Source organism: Podarcis cretensis (genome assembly GCF_951804945.1).
Source record: "Podarcis cretensis genome assembly, chromosome: 3".
Lineage (NCBI taxonomy): Eukaryota > Metazoa > Chordata > Lepidosauria > Squamata > Lacertidae > Podarcis > Podarcis cretensis.
Genome location: NC_137172.1, coordinates 75,705,228 through 75,733,058, shown reverse-complemented (window position 1 = coordinate 75,733,058; position 27,831 = coordinate 75,705,228). Strand labels below are relative to the sequence as shown.

General features: G+C 41.0%; 1 protein-coding gene and 1 long non-coding RNA gene across 3 annotated transcripts; one reads left to right on the top strand and one right to left on the bottom strand.

Annotated features, from left to right (window-relative positions):
* Positions 1-105: 105 nt before the first annotated feature.
* On the bottom strand, positions 106-27,831 carry POPDC1 (popeye domain cAMP effector 1). Of its 2 annotated transcripts, XR_013837605.1 has the most exons (10): positions 27,687-27,831; positions 25,985-26,033; positions 23,742-23,975; positions 22,130-22,254; positions 15,433-15,620; positions 14,631-14,739; positions 11,431-11,598; positions 9,822-9,963; positions 8,612-8,795; positions 106-371 (listed from the first exon to the last, which is right to left on the bottom strand). XR_013837605.1 is itself a non-coding variant. In XM_079971732.1 (9 exons), the coding sequence occupies exons 3-9, from the start codon at positions 23,962-23,964 to the stop codon at positions 8,689-8,691; spliced, it is 1,062 nt and encodes a 353-aa protein (XP_079827858.1). In that variant the 5' UTR covers positions 23,965-23,975; positions 25,985-26,033; positions 27,687-27,831; the 3' UTR covers positions 5,875-8,688. The 2 variants fall into 2 exon arrangements, 1 of the variants encoding a protein (XP_079827858.1); XM_079971732.1 differs by lacking the exon at positions 106-371 and having other exon boundaries at positions 5,875-8,795.
* LOC307213675 lies at positions 3,283-6,572 on the top strand. Its single transcript, XR_013837627.1, has 2 exons — positions 3,283-3,738; positions 5,610-6,572. It is a non-coding gene; the product is annotated as an uncharacterized lncRNA (long non-coding RNA).

Here is a 27,831-nt window from a genome sequence, read left to right as displayed (position 1 = left end):
AAAAATGGGGTGAGTTTCTTAAATTGCAATTCCAGTTGTTGCAAAAGGAGATAAGAATGACAAGTCTTTTAAATACTAAGAATTAAAGATTATCTGTTTCGGCAGAGAAAAATAAAGAGTTCTTCCAGTGAGGTGAATTCATAAGCAGGTTTCCTCTTACCTTATCAATTCTCATTGGTTAAGCAATAATGCTTGTTCTCTGCTTAAAAGCCATAAAGAGGTCTACAGTGCTGCTGTTTGTGTGCACAGAGGAACCACATAAAGCAGTCCCTAGGATGAATATTGCCACCTGGAGAGTCATTCATGTGCAGGGCTAATCAAATTGATAAATGGCTTCTTCACATCACTGCAAATGTCTTTAAAAAGGAGATCTGAAATAATGGGGGTGAGGCAGAGAAATAATCAGTTTATCTGCATGTCTAGTCACACTACAAATAAGGGGTAGTTCATATATCTTCAGCTATAATGGCTACTCTGATCTGTGTGACTCTCTGGAATCCTCACCCGATTCTAAGGCACAGTTAGTGATCTGTTCTGGACGGGAGCTGCTTTCCTATGCGCTTATCTCTACACGACAAATTTATGCTTGTGTTTATGCCAATGTAATTGTTCTGGCATCCTTAAAATAAATTTATTGTTATCTTAACAGAGTAGTTGTGACTCTAATGCAGGGATGTAGCATAAACCATTCATAACACAAAGTAACTTCATAAGAGCAAAAATGTAGCATGACAATTCAGCAACAACAATAGCTTTATTAAATAAGAGCAAAAATGTAGTATGACCATTCAGTCAGCTGTCCAAATCTGTTAACTGTCATACACCCCACCAGTCACATGGCTCTGATTCTAGTCTTTTAAAAGTACTAATAATTTTGTGTTGTGGTTATAAGCATAGCAGCTGTCTTATGTTTCTTCTCCCTGTAGCAGCCCTGCCACCACCACCATACATCACCCCCAATATGCCCCAGTGGTTGAGGGACCCTCCAGGGCAGATTTTCAGGCTGTGCAAAGGTGGAGGAGAGAAGGGAATCTGAAAGTCCCACAAGTAAACCTTCCATTGAGCAAGCAAGCTGCCACAACTGAATCTCGCCCTATATATTTCATTTGTGAAGTGCCTAAGAAACTAAGCCCAGTTCACAGTACCTACAAGGACAGCCCTGCCCAATAGGTTTGCAGTTTAGTGTTGGCAGAGAGTGGCAATAACTTCAGTGCAAAAGCACTGCTTAGTTGAAGGTGCTGGGGATTCATTTAGTCTCTCCAAGCAGAAATGGTGCCCTGGGATGGTGGGATGATTCTTAAGTTAGACTGGGTGTGTAGCAATTAGGAGATGGACAATTTTCCACCCGCCTACTGTATAATACACTGAGCTTCAGAGTTTTACACTACATTTGATTGTGGTTTTATATCTTTATTTTATTCTGTGAACTGCCCTGAGACTCCTGGGTAGAGGGCAGTATAATAATAATAATAAAAAAATAAAAAATACGTGATTCATGTTAATTCTGTGTTGCTGTTCTACCCAGCTTCTTATTGCCTAGGCTAAAGGTGCTTCCAGATGACTTGTCTATTGACCACACCACATATGGTTTTAGGGTATCATGACCAGTTCAGCCACAGGGGGGCGCCACAACAATGCTGTAGAATGGAGTATGAGAGGCCGCTGAAATTTGTTGAGTTCCCCCTTGTGGTGAGTCATGGAGCTGTAGGTGGCAGCTTCTCAGAAAAGGATCTTCAGACCCTAGCCTAGACCAACTCTGCCCACACAACGTGGCCATTGTATCTTCCTGACCAGAAAAGAGTTGTAAGAGGGCTTCATGTTGAGCCTTGCTTGTGCAACAAGGGGGTTATGCGTATGATTCAGCTCTGTTCTTTGGTGGAAACCTGCTCATCAATCCTGGCTTATTTCTTAGCCCTGACCCCTGCCTTCCTCTGCTTTTACTCTTAGGTCTTGACTACTAGCCTGTCCCATGACCGTTGGCTCATGCAGCACTGTTGCCCATGACCCAGCCCTGACAATAAAGGTAAAGGTAAAGGTACCCCTGCCCGTACGGGCCAGTCTTGACAGACTCTGGGGTTGTGCGCCCATCTCACTTAAGAGGCCAGGGGCCAGCGCTGTCCGGAGACACTTCCGGGTCACGTGGCCAGCGTGACATCGCTGCTCTGGCGAGCCAGAGCCGCACACAGAAACGCCGTTTACCTTCCCGCTGGTAAGCGGTCCCTATTTATCTACTTGCACCCGGAGGTGCTTTCGAACTGCTAGGTTGGCAGGCGCTGGGACCGAGCAGCGGGAGCGCACCCCGCCGCAGGGATTCGAACCGCCGACCTTTCGATCGGCAAGTCCTAGGCGCTGAGGCTTTAACCCACAGCGCCACCTGCGTCCCATAGCCCTGACAATACAAATATGCAAATACTACAAATTGTGGATAGCTTCTGGGCAAGTAACAGATGCATCTTAGATGGGGAAATTGAAGTCCTCCCTATATTTTGGATTGCAGCCCACAACATCCCTATTCATCCCTGGTCACTGGCAATGCTGGCTAGAACTGATGGGATTTGGAGCCCAGTAACATCTGGAGAGACAATTATTGCCCATGCCTTTCTAAAACATCCTATGCTGACATGAAGACTTTAACCAGGAATGTATACATTTTCAGCTACACATCAGTATAATAATACTACCATACAGTGATTTTCTTAGGGGGAGGGGAGGCGCCGGTACTGCGTACCCTTGAGTACCCCCAGGAGAGAAAAAACCACTGCTACTATACATGATTAGACTAATATCAATTTGAAATTGTTGTTACATATTGTTTATGCTTTTCTTTTTTATTGTTTCAGGGGAAATGATTTATAAATGAAATGAAACAAATAATCTCTCCAATTACAAGCAAGATTCCTGTGCCTTTAACATCCATAGAGGTTCCATAGAGGAAGCTTTCCCACCAATGCAACTGTTAAAATCACATAGCTACTGAGGAGTCCTTCCATATTTTTAAAAAAGGTAACCTCTCTACCCTGAAATGAAAGATCCAGTTAATGGAACAAACTGAGGTTTGATGTTATATGCTTTATACCTATAATTTCAGGTTCCCACTAGAATCTACTGTCAATGGCCTTTTTAGTCACTAAGGTGTTAACTGCTCATGTACTGGTACTCCTGAAACTGGCATGCAATACCTGTGACTATATTATAGTGGTCCTTGATACTCTATTACTGTTTGATCCCCAATAGATGCAGGCAAGCACAGCAGTTAACAGCATGCTAGCTTGGTCTTTTACAAAGAATACATTGAATGATTTTTACTGTTTGAACTCAAAAAGTATCCCCACTCCTTCTGCCTTGGTTTTTTAACACAAACACGCAGCTCCTTTGTCAAAAGGCAGGATAAAGAGAATGAACATCATTGAACTCAATGGGAATTACCGTCTAATCCTATGCACTCAGATGTAACGCTCCAATCTTATGCATAGGAACAAATCCCATAAAACTCATTGAAACTGTAATCACCCCCCCCCCCAAAAAAAAAAAAAATCCCACAATTCGCTGTGCATATAATACGTGGAATTAACTTCCTGTGGTTTTTCTGCTCTCAGATCTTCAGCATTCAGAATGTTTTAGACCAGGAATGTGGATCAAGAACCGTTCTACCCCCGCCCCATCAATGGCTGCATTCTTTCAGAGGGAATCTGTTGGCAGTTGCATGCTTGCTGTGGATGGAGGAGCAGCCAAAAGTGGGTGAGCCACCCCCCTTTTTTAATGGTTTCATCATGTAGCAACCATGTCTTCTCTTTCCTTCACTCTGTCACACACAATATGGAAGAGGAAGTTTTCTCCACATGGTTGCCTGGAGAGCAAGAGGCCAGAGGTCTTCAGGTCACCTGGCCCTGAATTAGACACTAAAAAAATACCGTATTTTTTGCTCTATAAGACTCACTTTTTCCCTCCTAAAAAGTAATGGGAAATGTGTGTGCGTCTTACGGAGCGAATGCAGGCTTCGCAGCTATCCCAAAAGCCAGAACAGCAAGAGGGATTGCTGCTTTCACTGCGCAGCGATCCCTCTTGCTGTTCTGGCTTCTGAGATTCAGAATATTTTTTTTCTTGTTTTCCTCCTCCAAAAACTAGGTGTGTCTTGTGGTCTGGTGTGTCTTATAGAGTGAAAAATACGGTATATGCATGTGGTGTCAATTGGAACTAGCGCTGCCACCTCCAAACTCTTAAGTAATATCTGTAATTTTGAAGAATTGCATAGAAATCAAGGACATCACCATGCTGCAGTGATCAGAGAAAACTCTGCCCAAATATTGCCTTTTACTCAATTTTTCAGATGGGTAGTAATGGTCCAGTTCTCCACTCTCTGAAAGCACCTTTTAGTGGCTTGTCTGTTCAGGGGTGCATAGTCTCCAAATCTGCTCTGCAAACAGAAGACACAGTTCAGCGGCCATAGCAAGCAGATACTGGATTAGTGATCAACTTATATGCCTTTAGTTTCAAGTAAGTTGGATGCAGCAGACCAATGGCCTTATTCTAGTTTAATTACAGGGAGTAATGAAATCCCATCTCTCAGATATTAATGCATGTACTCAGTGGGATTACTGCATTTGCTTTACACATACAGATGCATTAACACTTTGATTTTATGTTGGTGGCTCTGTATAATATTGTTCAGGCATAATGTACAGGCTCCTTGCTCAGTTGCCAGGTCTGGGCTGGTGACTAGAGCGTTTCAAGAAGAATATTGTCTATATATTTTATCTACTTTTTTTTTAAGTGTAGCAATGTCTGTGAACAGAACAACCTCTGCTTTGCATGCTTTTTGTGTCATAGGTGGCTGGGCTAATTGTTTTAGCTTAAGTCAATCAGTAGCTGAAATTTCGTTTCTGCATCACCTTTTACTACAGAGGATGAAGGGGAATTCATGTCCCAAGAGTAGTTTGTACAGGAAAGCAGGATGTGGTCTTAATATTTTATTAATCTCCAAGGAGGAAATTAAGGAGAAGCATAAGTGCTCAGTTACTAGAACCGGATGGTATTTAGCAGAATACTCTGCTTATAAGCTTGTTTGTGGGGGAGGTTCTAGTACATACAAGATTTTTTATTGCACAATTCTTACAATGGAAGAAATCCTTATGCTTCCGTCTCTGTATCCTTAGTATCCTTGAAGCTTTTGAAGGAGGCTTACCTTCTGCTTAGGAAAATTCATTGTTGTTGTAGGATTAATATTTCCATTTCCAGTGCATGTTCTGACAGCTTTCTATTCCAGTGTAAAAAAGAATGCCAAATGCAGATAGGTGGGCAAGAATTTTGGATGCCAGATGACATAAAAGTAATCTGATAATTTGCAAAGTTTGGCATTTCAGGCATAAGAATAGGTATTTTAACCATAATAAATACAGCTAAATTTATTACCTTTTATATAAAATAGTATAGTTACTGAATACTCGAACTAGTATGACTCTTTGTAACTTTTCCTATTCTGAAAGAAAGCTATTAAAATGTTTAAATGTAGGGTAGTCTCTGCCCCCCCCAATTATTTCCAATCTGACATCTGTAATAATTCTTCTGTCAGAAAGCTGAAATTGTTTTATTTCCCCTATTAACTTTTTCAGGAGAGGGGGTGGAATATGTTGCTGTTCAGATGGGTGACAACTCCCAGAGAAATTGGCTATGCTGGTTGGGGCTGCAGAGTTATAGTCCAAAAAGATTCCCTCAGAGCACCTTAACATGGATGGTACAAGTCCTACAGCAGATTAAGTCAAGGATACTGTTGAGGATGCTTAAGAATGTGGTTGTGCATTACAACAGGACAGAACAAATTCCCTATGCTGCTAGTGTTTCATATCAGCTGGCGGATAAAGAAGAGGTCTAAAGAAATGCAGGTATGTAATATGTATTTATTGTACAGAAAAATTAAATCTCTCACATATACGCTTTTCAAAAAGCTTTATTCCAGTTAGTAACATTGTGCCATATATGCAGCGTCAATATAGCAGTGAATTATAGCTGAATCACACTATAAACTTGTATAGTCTAGTCCAGTTACATTCATTTTTTAAAACATCAATAACAACCATACTGGAAAGCAGTATTTCTCTGAAGGATCAATCTAGCAAAGGTGCAATTCTAGCTACTTTACATAAAGGGAAACACCTACAAGTGTGAGTAAGGCAGATCCTTAAGCCAGCTCCTGATGACCATGGGGTTATTTGAAAAACTGGAGAAGAGATCTCAATGCTGCACTTCCTAGCAACCTTCAGTTACATAAGGTATATAAATATCCGTATGGTGCAGTCCTCTAGTCCCTGGGTGGGTGGTCCCTGGGACCAAGGAATCTTGTAGATCTCCCTCATGGCTGTAGCCACTGTTATTCAATCATTGCCTGTGTTCCAATAGCTAAAGGCAAAAAACAAAACAAAAAATGTTATGACGGAGGATTGGAGGTAGTTTGGGATCTGCTGGATGCAAAATGCTGCTGTTTTCTGGATCCATTTCTGAAATAGAGATGAAAGTTTGCCAGCCCTGCCTAGGGCTAGTATGGTTATTTTCTTCCTAATGGGTATGGATTTTTTTTTTTTTTAAAAAAACCATGCCAGCAAAGCAGGAGGGGAGGGAGGATGACTCCCTCTTGTCCTGCTGGCAGAAGTCCAGCAGGACTGTGGTTTGCCCACCATGACAACTACTTCTCCCCTCCCATGTAAGATTCTTTGCTATTTAAACGAGGTTCTCTTTCCAGAGACTTCTGCTAATGACATCCCACTCTTGTAGCCTTTTCATTATGATGCTTGCAATTAACAAATGTTTGCAACAGCCAACTTAGAAAAACCACAGAGATGACATTCAACAAATGAGCTAAAATTATATACTTCCATTATTTCATTGGTAGTTAAGCACATCTTTAAATTTTCCGGTTTTAATCTATGGAAGTGTTTAATTTGGGATGAAGAAATCTCTGTATTACCATATATTTTTTTTAAAAAAGGCACTGTGTTATTCTCTCCATCAGCATTTATGCCACAGATTACAATTTACCATTAATGCCAATAATTCTATGTTTGTGCAAAGCCCAATGAAAAAGCAGTATTGGATGTATTCTGTTCTTAGAAAAGGAGTGTAATGTAAGCACATATCAAACATTGATGCACGTAATGAAGTACAACCTACAGCAGTGATAGAAAACTTTGTGGGCCTCCAGATATTGGAGAACCAATTTGCCTTAGTGTGGTGAATGTGCTATATAATGGAGAATTGTTGTTCAACAACAATCTGCTGGGGAACAGATTCCCCACCACTGCTCTGGCCAATATCCCACTGAGGTCAATGGCAAACGCCCACTCATTTTAATGATTTGAGACTAATTAAAGCACTGTGACTCTGCCCTACCACATGAAATGCTGGTGCATTTACCCAAAAGTACACCGCAAATCAATTTCGTTGCAATAGTATTTTGAATTACTAATACTACAGGTTTTGTGTCCAGTTATAATAAACATCACATTATAGAACCATTCATAAACATTACACATGGCTGAAAGGGAAAAAAATGTGGTTACAATTAAGCTATCTTTATGATTGCAATATTATTTGTACCAGTTCACAAAGAGTGTGCCATGATTAAGAATAGTCATACTTTGGAAGTCAGACAGAATCTGTTCCAGAAGTCCATTTGACTTCCAAAGCGTGGCTTCTGATTGGCTGCGGGAAGCTCCTGCAGCCAATCGGAAGCTGCAGAAGCCCCGTCTGACTTTTGGATTCCAAAGAACATTCGCAAACCAGAACACTCACTTCCGGGTTTGCAGCGTTCAGGACCCAAAATGTCCGAGTGCCAAACCTGCACATCAGCACAAAATGGGAGCTAGGAGAATGTGGAGCAACTCCTGTATCCCTCCTACAAATAGACATATAGGGTGATTGTGACACACAACACAATAGATTGATTACATATTTCAGCTTTGACTGTGCTCAGTCTTAATATTATTAGGCAGGGCTGGTGAAGATGAGAGTTGCCTAAGCCCAGATGACTGCTTTCCCCCTACTGACCCAACAGGTGGCCTAGGCAGGTGAGCACCTCTGCAAGTGCAGCAGCAACAGCCGATTCTTGCGCTTCCAAGTCCCACAAATGTGAGGTCAAAAGAAGGCTCAAGTGTCAAGCTTATCTGTGTATCACTACTGCATTTACTGGCTTAAAAGCCAAAAAACAAAACAAAACAAGTTTTTAATGGCACAGCTTTGCAAATGAATCAATTTGATTTGTTGGAACATAAACTGAAAACCAAAGATTGACACTTTGTTTAAAACCCAATTTCCAGACACATTTGCTCCAGTCCAAGAATCCACCGAAGCTGTAAGGACTTTCCCATTCACTTCAAAAGAGAAGCCATTCCTGTGCAGACTGTTCCATTACAAGCACAGACCTTTCTACACTATTGCTTCAAACAGGGCATTCTACTCCTCCAGTCACACAAAGCTCCAGAATGGGGCTTCAAGTCCCACTAAAACCAACATTATTTATTTTTCAGGTAATATGGTTAAGGGGTTCACTCACAGTCTTTTTTTCTGGCATCTCTCTGTGTGGCCAAATATACATATGTATTTTAAAAAATCAAAAATTAACCTTATGTGTTTTGGCAAGTTTTCTGTGTCTGCCACACTTGTAGTAGCTCACTGAAATTCCGCTCAGCAAGATCACTACTAAACTTTAGTTGATTTGACTGATGGGGGATGAAAGACATCATCTTCCACACTTTCTTCAATGGGTTTCATTTTTGCTGATGTTCTTAGACAAGGAGATGGCTGACCTGTCAACCGTGAAAAAAGGAAATAACTTAAAAATAAATTATTACACTTCAAAAAGGAAACAAAAACCAGCACCTCCTCCCACCACTACCACCCATATTCTAAGTAAGAAGGTATGTGTCCTCTCAAGGAAATGGAGTGTTTCGGTTTAAATCTGAACAGGCTGGTTTAGAGGGAATACTGGTGCCAGCCAGGCAAACAATAAAAAACTGAATTACTTAGTGCCACCTATGGTCCATTTTCAGTATTGCTCCCCATCTTGAGCAGTACTATTAAGGATGTGAGCACTTTCTCAGTATTTTGGAATCTAAAATGCATGTAATAGGAACATTTCGGGGGGGGGGGATACCTTAAAGGGATGCAAGCATACAAAAACAAAGCATTTTATCAGTTCAGTTTGAAAGTAAAGCTGGATGGAAAAAAGCAGAATTATGAAATCCATAGCAGCTAGTGTTTCTTCATTAATTCAATTATAAAAAAAATCTGTACTCTCTAACCAACAGTAGTTCTTGCTCAGATCAGCACCTACAATGGGGCACTGCATCAAAGCTTGCAATAAATATTACAATTCATGGCCCTTTAAACTACATTGGGGGGGGGTACTGTTTTCATTTGTTAGTATGTTTTGTATTTTTGTGTTTCTATATTGTAAACCACCCTGTGATCCTCGGATAAAGTAGGATATGGAAGCTTAGTACAGAAGTTTAATAAATAAAGTAAAACCTGCATAGCATTTGATAATTTGCAACTGAATGTAGAAACTGTGGCACACTGAGAAAGATGAGATACAAGATATGAATGATGAGCCTGTGAAGTCTGAACTGTAATGTCCCATTCACACATGAAAATCATTGCTTGATTGCAGTCACTGCACAATGAGCATGAATGTGAGGACATAATTTTTTCTTAAAAATCATGGCCTGAACCCACAACTAATGTCTGAGTGCAGTGGTATTTCCCCTTGTGCTAAAGTATTTTCCCCACAACACTTGCGATTGACTAGCTGAAAATGTAGGTTAATGACTCACGAAGGGTTGAGGCAGTGGAAGTCCCACGGAGAAAATGTTGCAAGCCATCTTCGCCATCACTTGAACTAGCCATGCTGTTTCTCATTTGCATCACAGAAAGTTGTGAGCACAAACTGGGCTGTCGATCTATTTTCTGGGATGTCTGTAGAGAAACAAGTTATACCAAAATTTATTTCTTTGCATTTCAGTACCAATCTTGCTTCCTCCAAGGAGCTCAGAATGGCAGACATTTCCCCCCCCCCCACAAAAGCGATTATTGTTTGTATGCCACCGTATAACCATAGATCTCAGGATGGTTCACAATATAAAAAACAGAAAATACACAATAAAGAAAATCCAATAATCCCCCCTTCCACAACACATTTTAAAAGGGCATCAGATGTCAATCAGTCAAAGGCCTGGTTAAAAAAGAATATTTTCACCTGGCGCCATTAGCTGGGCTAGGCTAAGAACTGGAGAATGGTCCCAGGATCACCTGATGAGCTTCATAGCTCTGTGAGGATTTGAAATTGCTTCCTCCTGATCCAAGTCTGACACTCTGCTACATCACTGGAGCTTGCCATATATGTGGCATATATAGGGCATACATACCTTTTCCAGGGAACTGGGATCAGCTATTAGCAGGGCTCATTTAATACGGCTGGATTTATAGTATATTTATAGTTTCAAGGGCAGGAATTGGAAGATTTGGATAGATGATTTTTTGAGATGCTCTGCTAGTAAGAAGCCTTTAGAGATAATTATTTGTGGAATTCTTACTTTCCACATGTGTATGCTAAATGCTGTTTTCCCGGACACTTGAAAATGGTACGACAGTCATCACTGTGCTCTTAGTAAACTGCACGCTAACAAGAGTCATGATGCAGTGTGATGCAGCAGCAGCAAAAAAAGAGCTAATACTACTCTAGTCTGCATCAACTGAATTATAGTGTCTAGATCAAGGGTAGTAATAGTTTCACTTTATTCTGTCTTGGTCAGACCACACCTTGAATGCTGTGTCCAGCTCTGGGCACCACAATTTAAGGAGGATATTAACGAGCTGGAATGTATGCAGAGGACAATGTTCAAAGGTCTGGAAACCAAGTCTTAAGCTGAGGGAGTTGGGCACATTTAGCCTGGATAAGACAAGACAGAGCAGATGATAGCCATCTTCAAATATTTCAAGAGCTGTCACAGGGAAGATTCACTCCTTTGAAAGGTGGTAGGCTCTCCTTCATTGGAGGTTTTTAAGTAGGGGTTGGACGAGCATCATTGTTCTGAACCATAAACCGAAACTGGCAGGCTGCTTTACCGAAAGTTTATACTTTTTTAAATAAAGCACTAGAACTGGCCATTCTGAAGTTTTTGGCATCCTACTTCAGCAAAACTCCACCCAACCATTCCCACAAGCCCTCCTTTGGGCCTAGAGTTCAGGACAGTTGTGAATGATCTAGTTGAGATTACTGCATTGAAGGGGCTGGGCGCCTTTCCAACTCTACAATTCTATGATACTATTATTCAAAATATAACAAATATATTAAAAAAGAGGTAGCATAGAAAGGGAAGATGCGTTTTTAAGAATTGAGGACAACAGCTACACAGTTTCCAACAGCAGAGATGAAACCCTTACCTTATCATTTAGTGTTGGATCATTTAATGAGTACAACTTGTTTGTAATATCTTTTCCAATAAGGTACTTAAATATTTCAAAGAGGAATGGTTCAGATTCCAGAAAAAAGGTAAGTCTCTCCCTGGACCAGCATAAAAATTTGCAGTTATCATCAGCAGTAATGGAGACCTGCAAAGAAAGTATATTCATAGAATTAGCACTGCTTTATTGGGTGCCACTGACCACAATGCATTTTAGTTTGGATGTTCAGCAGAAAGAGACTTAACACAAATGTATCACAGTAGTGGTTTGTCCTTCAAACACTGCATCCACAGTCTGACACAGAATGCACTTAACAGATAGATCATGGCCAATGGGTTCCCCAAATTTCACAGAAATTTGCAAGGAAAATTCTTCTGACATTTTGGAAGCCTGCCTTCCAAATCTATTTAATTAAACGCACCCTGAGAACAAATCTATTGCATAAAAGGAATGAAAAAGATGGACACCAATGTCTGGGATTAAACAGGCCAAATTTGAATAAAGGAACATAGATTAACATGCTATATGCAGGCCCAAAACTTTGCTGTTGTATGTGGTCTTGCTGCTTCTACCGTAGTGGTCATATCAACAACAAAAATATATGCACTAATGCAATATTTAAAAATAGCAACCAATTATTATTTTTACTCTCGATATATACCAACAATAATAATATACAGAATGTTAAAAAAAGAGAAAACATTAAAATAAAAAAATTAAATGAACTAACACATTAATATCACCCTTTTTTGACCCCTTTTTTTTACCAGTGCTGCTGTTTGAAATCGACAATAAAATATTAAAACATTACAATGTTTAATTCTCTTGATCTGTTGCACACCATCTTTATGGCTTAGAGAAAGACAGCACCGACAAATTTAAAAACGAACGAACAACATCAGTTTATCAATAGTGTGACAAATGATACAACTGGACCAGTATGAATGCAGAAGTCTGATGGAACCCTACTGATGAGATTGAGATGCATGTGGGTAGGATTACAGCTCAGTTATAAGGGATGATTCACACATACACCATCCAGTAAAAGCAAAAGGTAGCTCGTTTGCTAAGGCTGACATGCATCCAGCAGATGGCACCAGTGTACTAAGAAAGAAAGAAAGACCCCAAGCGAAAGTCCACCCCACACTCATAGGGAAGAAATGATCAGCGATCCTGACAGGGAAGTGAATTATGAATGTGCTGTCTCCCAAAATATGTTAAAGCAAAATGATCTATGCCCAATATAAAAGCATGCCAGGAGCATGAACCAGTTTTTAATTTGGTCTACATATTTAGTTAAGGTATTCATATACCACCTGCCAAGTAAGCATCTTCAGGTGGGCTACAACAATACAATTTCCATCCCTGCATATATTTAGAAACATAAATTTGGAAATGTGTACCCGTCAGTCATAAAATGAACAATTTTCATTTCGTGTAAAAAATAATAATCCAAACTGATCTAAATAAAAGAGATGCTAAGAACTACTCCTTTAAAATTAGGTGGTTTCCTCTCAGCTCAGAACAAATTAATGACCAAAAATAATCTATTAGGAATAGTGTTAAGTATCCCATAACTGGCGTGCTCTGGTCCATGGAGTCACGAAGAGTCGGACACGACTAAACAACAAACAATCCCATAACTTCCTTCCAGTGCAGAGATGAATATATCCTGACAGCTACCTCGTTTTGGCTTTATGCCCAGTTCTTGACTGGAACATATTACATCAATTACTAGTTTTAGACACTGTATCAACCCTCTGCCCTGGCTTTACAATCAAGTAGATACTGCATAGTCATAGTTAAAAACAAGAACTCACTAAAGATCTGCAGCCCCAAAACTGGGTGCTTGGTACCATTTTATGTGTGAAATTCAGCTTGCCCACTTCACAGCAGCCACCTTTGGGTAAACTGAGGTATCATCACAACTTAACTTCCAGATGTACAGTGACTTTGCCTCCAAATATCACATTCTGAGAGACTGCCTTCCTACCAACAGTATACAACACCCACGGGTGGGAAGGTTTTCTCTGAAACTCAACTCCCCTCCCTTGTTTCCTATCTTTACTGCATCTACTTACCATCAAATCAAGTCCCTACTTCTCAAGCCAATACCTACTCTGCTTCCTTTCCCATTGAGCAGCCACTATTCCTCTGGCCTCCCCTTTTACTTAGGAGATGGAGAATTGTCAGCTTTTACACACACACACACACACACACACACACACACACTGCTACCTCGGGTTACATATGCTTCAGGTTACATACGCTTCAGGTTACAGACTCCGCTAACCCAGAAATAGTACCTCAGGTTAAGAACTTTGCTTCAGGATGAGAACAGAAGTCGTGCTCCGGCGGCGGCAGCAGGAGGCCCCATTAGCTAAAGTGGTACTTCAGGTTAAGAACAGTTTCAGGTTAAGTACGGACTTCCGGAACGAGGTACCACTCTGTGTGTGTGTGTGTGTGTGTAATTTTTTATGAAATATTTTCTTGGTTTACAAAAGTACATGCCTCGGCTGTTTTTTCAGGTAATACAGTCCTTTCTACAGATCAGTTTTACATTTGTTATGAGACATTAGTGTTGAGTACAGTTTAAGGTCAGGAAGAAAAGGAAGGAGGAGGGGTAGTGGTGAAATTTATATTTACAATTGTCAGTTTTTTATTTAAAAATGGGGGCCTTGGGGTTCCAAATCATTTTAGAATATGGAGGACAGAGTACTATTGCTGCCCTTATTTATCTTCAATGCTTCTTTTGAAGTAGATTAGTGTTCAGATTAACATTAGGCATAAGCCTGTATAGCTCACTTGGCGAGAGTGTGGTACTCATAACACCAAGGTTGCAGGTTCAATCCCCCTATGGGACAGCTGTGCATTCCTGCAGGGTCCCTTCCAACGCTACAGTACTATGTTTCCTTAGTCCCACAACAGAATCATATGATTATTTTATCCAATATTGATTATGGTACTTGTGTTAAACCTTTAGAATCCAAAGAAAGAAACTATATAATTTTACAGCCCTCAACAAGCAACACAACACTGCCACTTTTGCATCTAGAATGATAACGATTATATTCTCCAACATTAACATCTGAAAAGGCTATATGAAAAAGTTAACTTTATAGCACCACATATTTTTTTCATCAAGAATTACATTCACACCCAACAGAACAGTTCCATACCTGGAACTTCTCACCTCGATGCATCTGAGTTGATCGAAATTCAGGAGAATCTATAAAGGCACAGGGGTAAATATTATGCAGAAAATGCCCTCGATAGGAAACCTTCATTCTGATGATAAAAATATGAAAAACAAATGAAAATACCAGAGGCACAACAATTCAGTTCAATTCATACAATAATTTACTGTGTTTAGAACCCTGGAAAGTTGGGATTCAAAAACAAATATGTTTTTGAATATAGCAGGCTTCTCACTTCAGAAGGTAGACTTGCATATCATGAAGTGCAGGAAAAATGAACTAGACATAGAGAATTATGGGAATTCTATTTCATTAACGGTCACAGAACAACACCCTTAACAAACAACATTCCCCAGGATTCTCCATGATTGTTAAAGCGGTATAATATTGCTTTAAATGTGTGGTGTGGGTAGAACTCTGATTTAACACTAAGGTATAGTTAAACAAAGTGAATCAACAACTTAGGAATCATGGTGGCATGAGAGAGTGCTACAGCTCACTGTCACCAAAAAAGTAGGTGAGACACCAAGAAGCAATTGGCTCAAGCATTGCAGAGATCAGTAAATGTTACTGCTACCTCAAAGCAGTATCTTAAAGCAATGGAGGAAAGCAGCATTGAATTGCTACTGCATACATTCAAATTATTCAAAACTAATGTTATGTATAAAAGAAGACACAAGTTATTGTATATTACAGTCCCTTTCAATTTTCATTTCCACTTTTCCACACTTCAATTATGCCATGAAAAGGACTACACCTGGTTCAAACTTTTTCAAGCACGTACTTTCCTTTTAACAGGATGCTTAATCGATCGTCCACTGATGTTTTGTCCTCTGCAGCATATGCTTGACCTGTTTTTAGTGTCTGAATGTTGCAGAATTGTCCTGTCAGTCTTTGGAACAACTCTGGAGGCACATGGAGTGGTTCAAACATTCTCTTATACAGACTGTTGAGCTCCTTATCTATCTTTATCTATAATACAAAAAGTATTTCTTAGCATTGACTCTAAAATATACTTTTTATCCAAAACACATAAACATACAAACCAGTGACAACTTTATTTCAATGTAGCATCAAAGAAACTGACAAATGGGATACATCTAATACTATAGTTATACATATTAGCAGATGTGCTTTTACCATAGAAATTTAAATAATAATATCAGAGTTAGAAGTTGCATTGTATTTTTCTGTGTGTGGAAATACCATTTTCTTCCAGCCTACATTTAAGCTAGGAAGTGGACGTACACGGGTTAAAATGTTTCAAAGGGCACGGGTGGCACTGTGGTCTAAACCGCTGAGCCTCTTGGGCTTGCTGATTGGAAGGTCAGCAGTTTGAATCCACACGATGGGGTGAGCTCCCGTTACTCTGTCCCAGCTTCTGCCAACAGAGTAGTTCAAAAGCACACCAGTGCAAGTAAATAAATAGGTACCACTGTGGCAGGAAGGTAAATGGCATTTCTGTGTGCTCTGGCTTTCATCACAGTGCTCTGTTGCAGCAGATGCGGTTTAGTCCTGCTGGCCACATGACCCAGAAAGTGATATCACACTCATGGCTACAAGCAGATGTAACCAATGCAGTAATACAGATATAAATGGCAATAGAATTATATTCTAATAAAATAGGTAATCAGATCTTTCCTTATTTTCCCAGTTATTTCTCTACCTGTTGTAGCATAGAGCTGGTGAAGCACAGTGACTAAGAGGACAGTCCTCTAAACGTTTCCTCAATGGGACCTGCATCTGAGTTCAATGAAACTTGCTTCCATCTAGATGTTTATAGCCGAAGAGACTGACCTACAAATCAGGATGCATTCAGGTCAAATCTCAATTTGGCTGTGAAATAGCTAGGTGACCTTCAACATGTCTCCACACACTCCCAACTGCAATAAGGGGGTAAAAAAATGTCACAGGGCTAGAGTGAGAAAAGCAAGTTATATGAAGCACTTTGAGCACTCTACAGGTAATGCTCAAAAGCAAAGTACTAATATAATTATTTTGGTTCTTTGCTAAGACGCGGAAGATGGCCAGAGAGCCCTGAAAACAACTCTAAAGGCTTGCAAAAGCCAGTCCATTATAAGATGCTGTAGGAAAGAGAAAACAGTGTCTAACATTCTACACTCATTTATGCACCAAAACAGGAAACAGGGTGAGAAAAAAAACTGGCTCATATCTAGCTGTGCTCCTGAATCAATAGAGTTACTACCCAGGACACAGTGTCCTACCGTATCTAAAAACATTAGCAGATTGAGCAGAGACCAAATTGGTTTGCAAAGAGAGGAGAAAGTGGGTGTCATGAAGAGCAAAAACAGGAAAGGCTTCAGCACTAGACAAATAAGTATCGGAGGCATAACAGAGGCATAATTCAAGGAAAGAGAGTTTATCTGTAGTTTAGATTATTTCTTGCTAATAAATAAGAAAGGAAAAAAAGAGGTGTGTGCTCTGTGGGGAAAAGAGCTTTGACCTTGGGTTTAAAGAGAAATGGGAGTATTCATTTGTGATAAAGATGCTAGGAGTCTTGCAAGCTGTCCTGCGTTCTCAATTTTTTGCCAAGTAAAAACCACATACAGGATTTTCTCCCTTATCCTTTCAGTTCATTTAGGTCAAAGTGTTATTTCATGCTTCATTTTCATACTGTTCACTCATGCCACAGTGAACAGATGCTACAGAACAGCTGTAGAAAGTGCAGTGTGAGAGGACTACTCTAGATGAAAATTATTCAGTAGTAAAAGAGCAAATATCATGTACATCTCCATATAAACTGTGTCCATATGCAATGGATCACAGAACTAGAATGACTTTATTAGCAGGAAATAAAAACTATGTAACTTGTACTTTTCAAACAATATCTGAATTGAAACAGAACCATGATTTGAAATTTGAATTTCTCTTAATTTTGCCATGCAATTCTTCAGTCAAGTAAAAATGAATAAATTAAAACTAAGTGTGCATATATATGGAGAGAGAGCACTGCAAAAATTGTGCAAAATAGCATAAAATGTGTGTATTAGGATAAATTAACACTAAAATGCTGGTGAATTTTCACGAGGACTTTAAAAAAATGCATACTGGCAAGGAAATATTGAGTACTGAGTATTAGAAAAATGAGAAACAAAAGTGACAGATTTGACCATCCCTACTCAACATTAAAAGCCGCCTTTTAAAGGCTTCTAATAAACAGCACACCAAATTCCTGTTTTCCCATGCCAAAGCTTTCAGTTGCATTGGTGTTCTTCTGATGACATATTCAGCTTAGGAGGGAAGAGAAAAGCCTGAAACACTTTAAGTTTTTGTGCAATGACTGTAAGAATGAGTCATCTAGCTTGCTGTGCTGTTTTCATTTTTTATTTATATATTAAATCAAATCTAACTGGATTAAATGAAACACTCTTAATATTTCAATTTTGATGTGGGTTTTATATTCATCATGAATAACCAAACTGTGATGGATGTTGGAAAGCAGATGAGCTACTGAGTTACACACACACACACACACACACACACACACACACACACGCACGCACACACAGCAAGACAGACAGGAAGAATATTGATAGCCGGAAAGCAAATCCACTGTCTAAAACAGGCAAACAATCACAGTCACATGAGTCTTCAGTCTTTTGAGAGGTAGCTTCAATATTTCATGCCAACATTTCAAGGAGGGAGCTGCAGCCCAAGATAGGAAAAGAGGTGGTAAAGGAACACCTAGCTACTTTAAATGAATTCAAATCTCCAGGGCCTGGTGAGCTGTACCCAAGGGGACTAAAGAAGCTTGCAGATGTAGTGTCAGAGCCTCTGTCTATAATCTTTGAGAATTCTTGGAGAACAGGAGAGGTTCCTGCAGACTGCAGGCAGGCAAATGTTGTTCCCTATCTTCAAAACAAAAGTGGGGGGAAGAAGACCCAGGTAACTACCAAGCAGTCAACTTGACACTAATACCAGGAAAGGTCCTACAACAGATAATTATAAATGGTCGGTCTGCGAGCCCTTGGGAAAGGATGCTGTGATTACTAAGATCCAGCATGGGTTTCTCAAAAACAAGTCATGCCAGATGAATCTCTCTCTCTCGTTACAAGTTTGGTGGATCAGGGGAAAGATGTGGACATAGTGTATCTTGATTTCAGTAAGATATTCTTGTAGATAAAGGAACTGTTAGATGGATTTGTAGCTGGTTGGCTGGCTGAACCCAAAGAGTGCCCAAAGGAACTAATAGTTCATCATTCTTGAAAAAAGTTACAAGTGGGGTGCCACTGGGTTCTGTCCTGGGCCCATTGTTGTTCTATGCCTTTATAAACCACTTGGATAACAGACTTGAGGAGGGGCTCATCAAATTTGCAGATGACACCAAACTGGGAGGGGTAGCTGATGCCACAGAAGACAAAATTGGGATTCAAGGTGACCTTAACAGTTTGGAGAACTGGGCCCAAACTAACAAAATGAATTTTAATAAGGATATATAGGCAGCAATAACCAGATAGGGGGACACCTGAATTAGACAGTAGTACATATGAAAACGCAGGTGGCGCTGTGGGTTAAAGCCTCAGCGCCTAGGACTTGCCGATCGAAAGGTCGGCGGTTCGAATCCCTGCGGCGGGGTGCGCTCCCGCTGCTCGGTCCCAGCGCCTGCCAACCTAGCAGTTCGAAAGCACCTCCGGGTGCAAGTAGATAAATAGGGACCGCTTACCAGCGGGAAGGTAAACGGCGTTTCCAGAGCAGCGATGTCACGCTGGCCACGTGACCCGGAAGTGTCTCCGGACAGCGCTGGCCCCTGGCCTCTTAAGTGAGATGGGCGCACAACCCCAGAGTCTGTCAAGACTGGCCCGTACGGGCAGGGGTACCTTTACCTTTACCTTTTACATATGAAAACGGGTGGCGCTGTGGGTTAAACCACAGACCCTAGGGCTTGCCGACCAGAAGGTCGGCAGTTCGAATCCCCGCAACGTGAGCTCCTGCCAACCTAGCAGTTCGAAAGCACATCAAAGTGCAAGTAGATAAATAGGTACCGCTCCGGCGGGAAGGTAAACGGCGTTTCCATGCACTGCTCTGGTTCACCACAAGCAGCTTAGCCATGCTGGCCACATGACCCAGAAGCTGTCTGCAGACAAACGCCAGCTCCCTCGGCCTCTAGAGTGAGATGAGCACACAACCCCAGAGTCTTCCGCAACTGGACCTAATGGTCAAGGGTCCCTTTACCTTTGCATGTGAAAAGGTTCTAGGGTCTTAGCAGACCACAAACTTAACATGAGTCAACAGTGTGATGCAGCAGCAAAAAAAAAAATGCTATTCTAGGCTGCATCAACAGAAGTACAGTAACCAAGGGAAGTAATAGTCTCACTCTATTGTGCCTTTGTCAGACCGCATCTGGAGTACTGAGTCCAGTTCTGAGTGCCACAATTTAAGAAGGATATTGATATGCTGGAATGTGTGCAGAGGAGGGTGACCAAGATGACCAGGAACAGTTGAGGAAATTGGCTATGTTTAGCCTGGACAAGAGAACACTGATAGGAGATATGATAGCTACCTTCAAATAGCTAAAGGGCTGTCACATGGAGGATGGATCAAGCTTGCTTTCTTCTGCTCCAGAGGGTAGGATCCAAACAAATGGACTCAAGTTATAAGGAAGGAGATTCCGACTAAACACTAGGAAGAACTTTGTGAAGGTAAGTGTTGTTTGATAGTGGAAAGGATTCCCTCAAAAGGCGGTGAACTCTCCTTGAAGGTTTTTTTTAAGCAGAGGTTGGTTGGATGGCTGTCTGTCAGGGATGCTTGAGTTGAGATTTCTGTATTGCAGCGGGATGGACCCTCGGGATCCCTCCCAACTCTACAATTCCATGATTCTATGCTCCAAATATACCAATTCAAACAATCACAGTAAATGCAACATGGAACAAAACCCTATAAAATTTCATTACATGAAAACATGAGATAACCTTTCTCCCTCCCTCTGCCCTCCCCAAAAGCAAACTCCTTTTCCTTTTTTTTTTTATTAAAGCAACTTCACCAATGCGCAACATGATGGGAGAAAGGAAGGGCTTAAACTTTCCCAGCCCAAATCATTCAAGATGGTTCCTTCACCCACCTCATGTTCCAGATGTGGGCAGCTCAATCAAGCATGTGTTTAGGATCCAACAAGTGGAGCACAAGCAGGTTTACAAGAACAATTTGGAATGGGACAATAATCTGCAGTGTGCACGCCCCTTCCCACCCAGCAATCTGCTTTTGTTCAGACAACCCCAGAAAAGAAAACCACACATGCATCACTGTAACATATGGTGCCAAAGGGGGCAGGGGGCTGGAGCACTTTCCCTATGACAAAATGTCTCAGACTTTTAGTTGGGGGAGGGGGAGCTCTGAACCAGCATGTTCTTAAGAAAGAAATCAGGCTACAGTTAAAAAGAGTTGTATGAAAAATGTAAAGCCTGCATTAGACATTCATTTTTACATGTGGCATAGATAGCAAGAGAGGGCCAAACCAGCTTTTTAGTTTCATACATGACAAAGCAGCAAAACATCAACGCAGGTGCAACACTTAAAGGGAAAGTCAATACTGAGCAACACAGAATCAATTTAAAAAATCTTAAGGGGCTGGAGAACAGCTTCAGTAGGGGCTGCTAGGTTATATTGCTAGGCACTGAAAGATGCACAGTTGCCCTCGAAAACAAAATAGCTGAGGAAACAAGGCACACCCATCCCCTTTTATAGAATTAACTGCTTGTCATTGATCTATAGTAACTGAAATTTGGGACTCTACTATAAAGAAAGAAATTATTTGTTGATGGCTCAAGATAACTTTGAATGACTTACAGCACAGTTGTATCTTCCAACAGGGCTTACTCTCAGAGAAATGTTCATAGCCTTAATCATGTACAAGAAATTTTCCTGCTTATTTCTTAATTGATGCCTTTCAATCATATCTTGTAAAACTAGTTACACTATTACACAGAAAACCATTTCACATTTGATACAACAAAAAGGTCATACAATTCAGTGATCACCGGCACAAACTTTGATTTAAACCAATCTATTTTTCCTGCCGGGGTAACTGGTTTAACAGATGAGTGGAGGAAATACCCAAAGACTTGCTACCTTAGTCATAATGAGCTGGATGCCCTACATCATAAAGAATCAAGTGTCTTGAAAACTGAAAAACAACAACCACTACCATAATGGACACATTGGATTCAAGTTGAACCAAGATGGCAGGTTACACAAATGAAAATTTGGTGGTTGTATACTAAAAAATAAATTAAAAAAACAGGAATTCATAAAGAATTAAAGGCCTCTGTATGAAGGATTTTTGTGTTTTAAAAAACCTGAAAACAAATACTTGAAAGCAAAGCTCTTGAGAGTTGTAGAAATTCATGTATTCAAGTTAGTCAACAAGCCCATTATAGACTTGTTAGAATCAAGATGGAAGAGTATGGTCCTTTTAAAGTAGCACCTTAGACATTTTATCAATAGTTTAATGGTGATGTACATACCGGTCTTCTCTTATATAGCAAGTATATAAAATGCAAAAGGTTGATAACAAGGAACGTTGTATTCCAGATCATTATATCCACAGCACAACGGAATAGTGTTGCCCAGATGATGAACAGTGTACATCCTGCCAAAAACAAAGTGTGTCAAATGACTATGTATACACACACACACACATGTCCAAAGAACTATGATTCCAACAGAATACTGTGACTGGTTTTCCCCAGCCTCCTCAGTTAGGTATTCCAAGAATAAAAATATTCTGTTTAGTTTACTTCCAAATAATATTATTAATAATAATGCTCCTCCTTAGGGCAATTAAGCTGCAAGTCATACACTGGCCCTTCGTAGGCAATGAATGCAAATGCATTCCACTGCAACTACAATATAATATGTGCCACAGTCATAATCATGTATGGACAATAAGCAAAGCTCTTCACACTAAAAAAAAATCCCAGAACACATAATGGCTGGCAGAAGGTCGCTGTGCATGCCATTTACATGTATGTGTGTCACTAAGTACACTGGATGTGTACTGGGACCATACAGCTGTTTGTATGTACAGGCCACCTTTCTATTAAAATAATATCTAAAGTGGTTTACAAAAAATACTACAATATCAGAGACAACTAAAAACATTAATTTAAGACAGAGAATTAAAAAAAAATGCATTAATACAATCAGTATAGCAGTATTAGGAATTTAATTAAGTCATATACACAGAAACACATAATTACTAAAAGCTATGTAAAATGACAATAGTGTTAGTGGTTCCTGAACCTGTCAGAGAGCATTCTACAAGCTGGGTGCCACCACTGATGAGCCCCAGTGTAACCTTACTAGTGGGGACACCCAACAGATCAGATACACTCTAAATCAATGCTCCCTCACTATGACAACAGAGCAGTCGTGTATGAGCCAGAATTACCTCTTCTGGCTTTAACTCTTCCATGCCTTACTAAACTGTAGAATCCTGTTCTGCACCGCAGATTACTTTTATATTTCAAAAGCAGTTTGTGTTGTGGTATGGAAGAAGAGGGGGGGAGGTTACTAATATGCAATATGAAGAAAATCTATTCGGCATATACCGTATTTTTCGCCCTATAGGACGCACTTTTTCCCCATCCAAAAATGAAGGGGGAATGTGTGTGCGTCCTATGGGGCGAATGCAGGCATTCGCTGAAGCCTGGAGAGCTCTCCAGGCTTTAGGAAGCTCTCCGCAAGCCTTGGGAGCCCACGGGAGTTCCCGTTGGGCTCCCTAGGCTTGCGGATAGCAGCCTGTATCTCGAAGCCTGGGGCGTGCTGTGCAGCGCGCCCCAGGCTTTGGTTCCCCAACCTGGTTTGGAGGCTGGCGGTGGAGAGAAGTGCGCTTCTCCCCACCACCAGCCCCACAAGCTCGGGGGACAGTGGGGAGGTGGAGCGCCGCCATCCCGCTGTTCCCCGACCTGGTTTGGGCTTCCCCCACCCCAGCCCCGCGCCTGGGGGGAAATAAAAATTCTTTTCTTTATTCCCCCCCCCAAAAAAATCTAGGTGCGTCCTATGGGCTGATGCGCCCTATGGGGCGAAAAATACGGTAAAAGCTTTTGCGTATTCCTAAATATTTGTTTGTCCTACCTATTATTACCATGGCTCGTAGGACAATCATATGAAGATGGAAAGTGGTTGGAATAACCAATCCAACAGCAAAACAAATATTGGCCAAATGAAACACGAGATGGTGAATCTCTCTCCAGTTTTCACAAAGAGTTTCATTCAAAGGCATAGAGATGGGATTGTTGACATCTGGGTTGAAACTCAAAGGAGTCACCATGATTGAATTTGCTTCTGTAGGATTCATCTTGAAGTTGCCTGTTAAATGTTTTTTTAAAACAACAACAACAACAAAAACATTAAAATAAGAATTGGAAAATACATCACATAGTTTCACATTTGCAGCTTGAATCAATGTCTTTTTCAACAGATACAAAAGTACTGGAGACCATATTCACAGATGTTAAAAACTCTTATACCGGTATTTAACATTCTGAAAAGTTTTTGCGTGTGTCCGTGTGTGTCACACTATCACTCTATTTTTAAATAAGAACAAAAGACAACATATGTATCCAAGCTGCTCCAAACTGTTATGCTATCCACGGCAAAGTATCAGCTTTCTGCATGCATGAAGTGTATGCCAAAGGTGGCTTCTATGCTTTAGATCAGTATTGGCCTGGGATGCTTAAAAATAAAGTGAGTCTCCCTTATCTATCCCACAGCTATCAAACTGTCATGTGGCAGCGACATTAAATAGTTCTACTAAATATAGCACTTTACAACGCTTGAGAGGCAAAAGGCTGCACAATTTTTCTGACAGCCAATTTTAAGTGCAGCAGAAACAGGTTTACTTTATCTCCAAACACGACAGAAGGGCAGATAATGCATCTGACCATGGAGCAGAACTGTCCATGCATGGGCATCAGCAAGGGGCACTTCTTAATTAGATACACAACCAGCCCCTAGTATTGAAGTTGAAAACTTCCTAACAGGGGCATAACTGTTTGCTTCTCTGCACTGTTTAGTTTTAACAGTGGCTTTCTTGGCAGTTCCTATTCAGTTTTAATTATTTTTTCTGGTTTGTATTCATGCTTTTCAACTTGAGCCAAGTACTTTTTATTGCCTGGTAATAATAATGTCAAAATACCACCAACACATACAAGACAGTGAAGGAAAAGAACACAAATGTAACAACTTACAGGGTGGAATATTTTTTACCTTAAGTCATATTTCCTTTTTTAAATAATTTGAATTGAGTTTTCATTTTCCTACATTTCAAATTAAACATTTTACAAACTTTAAAATATCCAATGACTTCCCTTCTTCTCCTTCCATGGTTCATATCATACTTTCTTGCATATTTTACAATAACCATTCAAATCAATTTTCCACTTTCACATCAATCAAATATTGTTTACTCTGTTGAATTTATCTTATTGCTGCCAGTGTTTTCAGCTGTGTACAATTATTTCCCATATATTCAATAAATATTTTTCACTCTTCTTTAAATATACGTTCTTTTTGCACTCTTATTCTGGGGGTTAAACCTGAAAGTTCTGCATATTCTAACATTTTTAAGTTGCAAGAACTATATATACAATTACCATGCAAGTACAAAGGTGGGGTGGTGGTTAACTATGCAAGAAAGCACATCAAAATTAATTTGTCGAAAGTCAGGCCCACATTAGATTTTGAATTTTAAAAGCACATGCATTCAACAAGACATTGAAAAAGCTTTCAACATTATAAGTGTATCAGAATCCAAATTTCTTTACTTTCAGTGTTACTGTAAAACCTGGCATGGGCTAGAATGTAAAATCTTATTATCACCTGCATTTTATCCTGCACAAATATTTTATTATTATTTATTTATTGTTATTAATTTATTAGGATTATTTATTTATGCCTATAAACATTTAAACATGACACAAATTGGTCAGTACAGGATGAAATACACCTTTAAGGTTGCAGTGCTTACTAGAGAATAAATCTCACTGAATTTCATGTCTAGGCTTGGGCTGCAAGTAGTAGGGTATTTTTGCACACTAGCACAAGTCACTGAGAAGAGGCAAGCTATATATAACACACCACACACAAAAATCCTAAGCTCTATCCGGGCACACTGCAAGCACAAAAAGCCTACACACAAGCTCCACTCTGCTTTGCCCTCCAACTCATGGAGGGAAACTGTGTGAAGTGGGGAGGAGTGGGAAAGAGAGATAAACTCTGAACTTTTGGTATCGTGCAATACTGATCCCTGCACAGCATCACAGATAAACAAACCATTGGGAAAATTCCCTATGGGATACCACTGTTTTCTGAATCACCTGGCTTTGTGCTGCTTCAGAACAAGTGTCCTTCTAAATAGCTGATGACCTGTAAACAGACAAAGCCAGTGGCGTAGCGTGGGTTATCAGCACCCGGGGCAAGGCAAGTAATTTGCGCCCCCTAACCCATGGATTTGCGCCCCCTAACCCATGGATTTCCCTAACCCCCAGATGTTGCGCCCGGTGCGGCCGGCCCCCCCCTGCACCCCCCACGCTACGCCACTGGACAAAGCAATGCATTAATTCCATTAATTCTTAAAAAAGAAAAAAGACAGTAGCCAAACTCTTGACTCAAAATGAAAACACATTTTATTGTTAATGCAGTTTTGCAGGCTTTCAGTATGCTCTTGTAAAGCGTAACCATAAACATTTGGCAGGGTTATTTCAAGTAGGTCGTGACTGCATCTATTTATATAAATTAATTCAGTTTGCATTTATTTTGCATCCTATATTTGCTGGACTTCAAATATAAATACACCGCCTTTCATATACCTGTGAGCAGATACTTATTAAAGAATATATTTGAAATGAAAAGGAGCAACAGCAGGAGTCTTCTCCTCAGTAAGCGACTGAAGGCATCCAAGGAAACGGGTGGCAGATAAGCCCATATAGCCTGACTGCCAAATTACAGCAGGCTCTCCTCACAAAGGACCGCTGTAAAGAGATAAGCAGACCACCACTTGGGGGTGTCTCCGCTGAAATGTTCCTTGACATTCCAGGCTGTGACCGAGCTTTGCACACAAGCGGACCAGAAAGCAGGAAGGCCCTAGCTGGGGACAACAACAGGTGCTCAGCTTAAATGGAGCCAGGCCTCAGAAAAGCTTAGGGCTTCCCCTGAATTTCAAGCATCAGGACTCATTCAAGAAGGTGCTGCAGGAGTAATAAGCAGGAACAACTCAGCATGTGAAGACTGCCTCTCTCAAGGAAAGGAAGCAAGGGGCTCTACACTCCAACTCTTAAACTGCAGCAGTGTGTGTGTGTGTGTGTGTGTGAGAGAGAGAGAGAGAGAGAGAGGGGGGGTGACTGAGTACTGAGGGAACCAATATACAGTATTTTTTTGCACTTGTCACACTTTGAGCTCACCTCTGGCAGCATATGAAATTGTTCCCTGGGATAGCTCAGTCGGTAGAGCATGAGACATTTAAAATCTCAGGGTTGTGGGTCCCAGCCCCACATTGGGCAAAAGCTTCCTGCATTGAAGGGGGTTGGACTAGATGACTCTTGGGGTCCCTTCCAACAGTCCAATTCCATTAAGTTACTATGTCTCTATGGCACAGACTAGGCAGGTAGGTGACCTTGCTAAGCTGACCCAGCTCTGGGGGAAAAGGGACTGCTACGCGCAGCTGCCTTGCGCTCTACTGAGGAAGCGCGGGAAACGGATTCCGCTGCGTCTCTGAGCACGCGCAAAGTGAATTTCTGTCGCCCCTCTAGAAAGACGGCCTGGAATTCCTGCCGTTCTTCGAAGGGGGTTTGCCTGCGCGCGAGAGGGGCGCCCGACTCCCGGGGAAACTTTCTCCTGAGCAAGGGGAGGCGAGCCCGAAAGGCCACCAGGCTGCCGAGAAAACCCCTCGCGGGAGCCTCTCCCGCACCCGCAGCTGGTTAGTCGGCGGACTTGCGAGTAACAGTAACTCCGCCGCCAGAGCGGCCCCTGCAGCGTCCCGCCTCCCGTTTCGCGCGCTTGCCGTCGGGGCTGCAGACTTACCTGCCGCTAGCTTCCGAGGCGCCTCCGTCCCGCCGTGAGTCTCCTCCGGCGACAGTTCCTCCGAGGGCGCCCTCTCTCGCCGAAGGAGTCGAGGCGAAGCACGCGCGAGCCCCCAGGACCAAGGTTTTGACTAAAATAGGCAGCG

Bases quoted from the DNA above. Each gene is read 5' to 3' on its own strand.
- POPDC1 (XM_079971732.1), bottom strand. From the start codon at position 23,964: ATGAATCCTACAGAAGCAAATTCAATCATGGTGACTCCTTTGAGTTTC. The intron at 14,740-15,432 runs GTACGTGCTTGA...TTTTATCATCAG, and splicing joins AGCATCCTGTTAAAAGGAAA to AATGAAGGTTTCCTATCGAG. The intron at 8,796-9,821 runs GTGAGTCATTAA...CACGGTTGACAG, and splicing joins TTCCACTGCCTCAACCCTTC to GTCAGCCATCTCCTTGTCTA.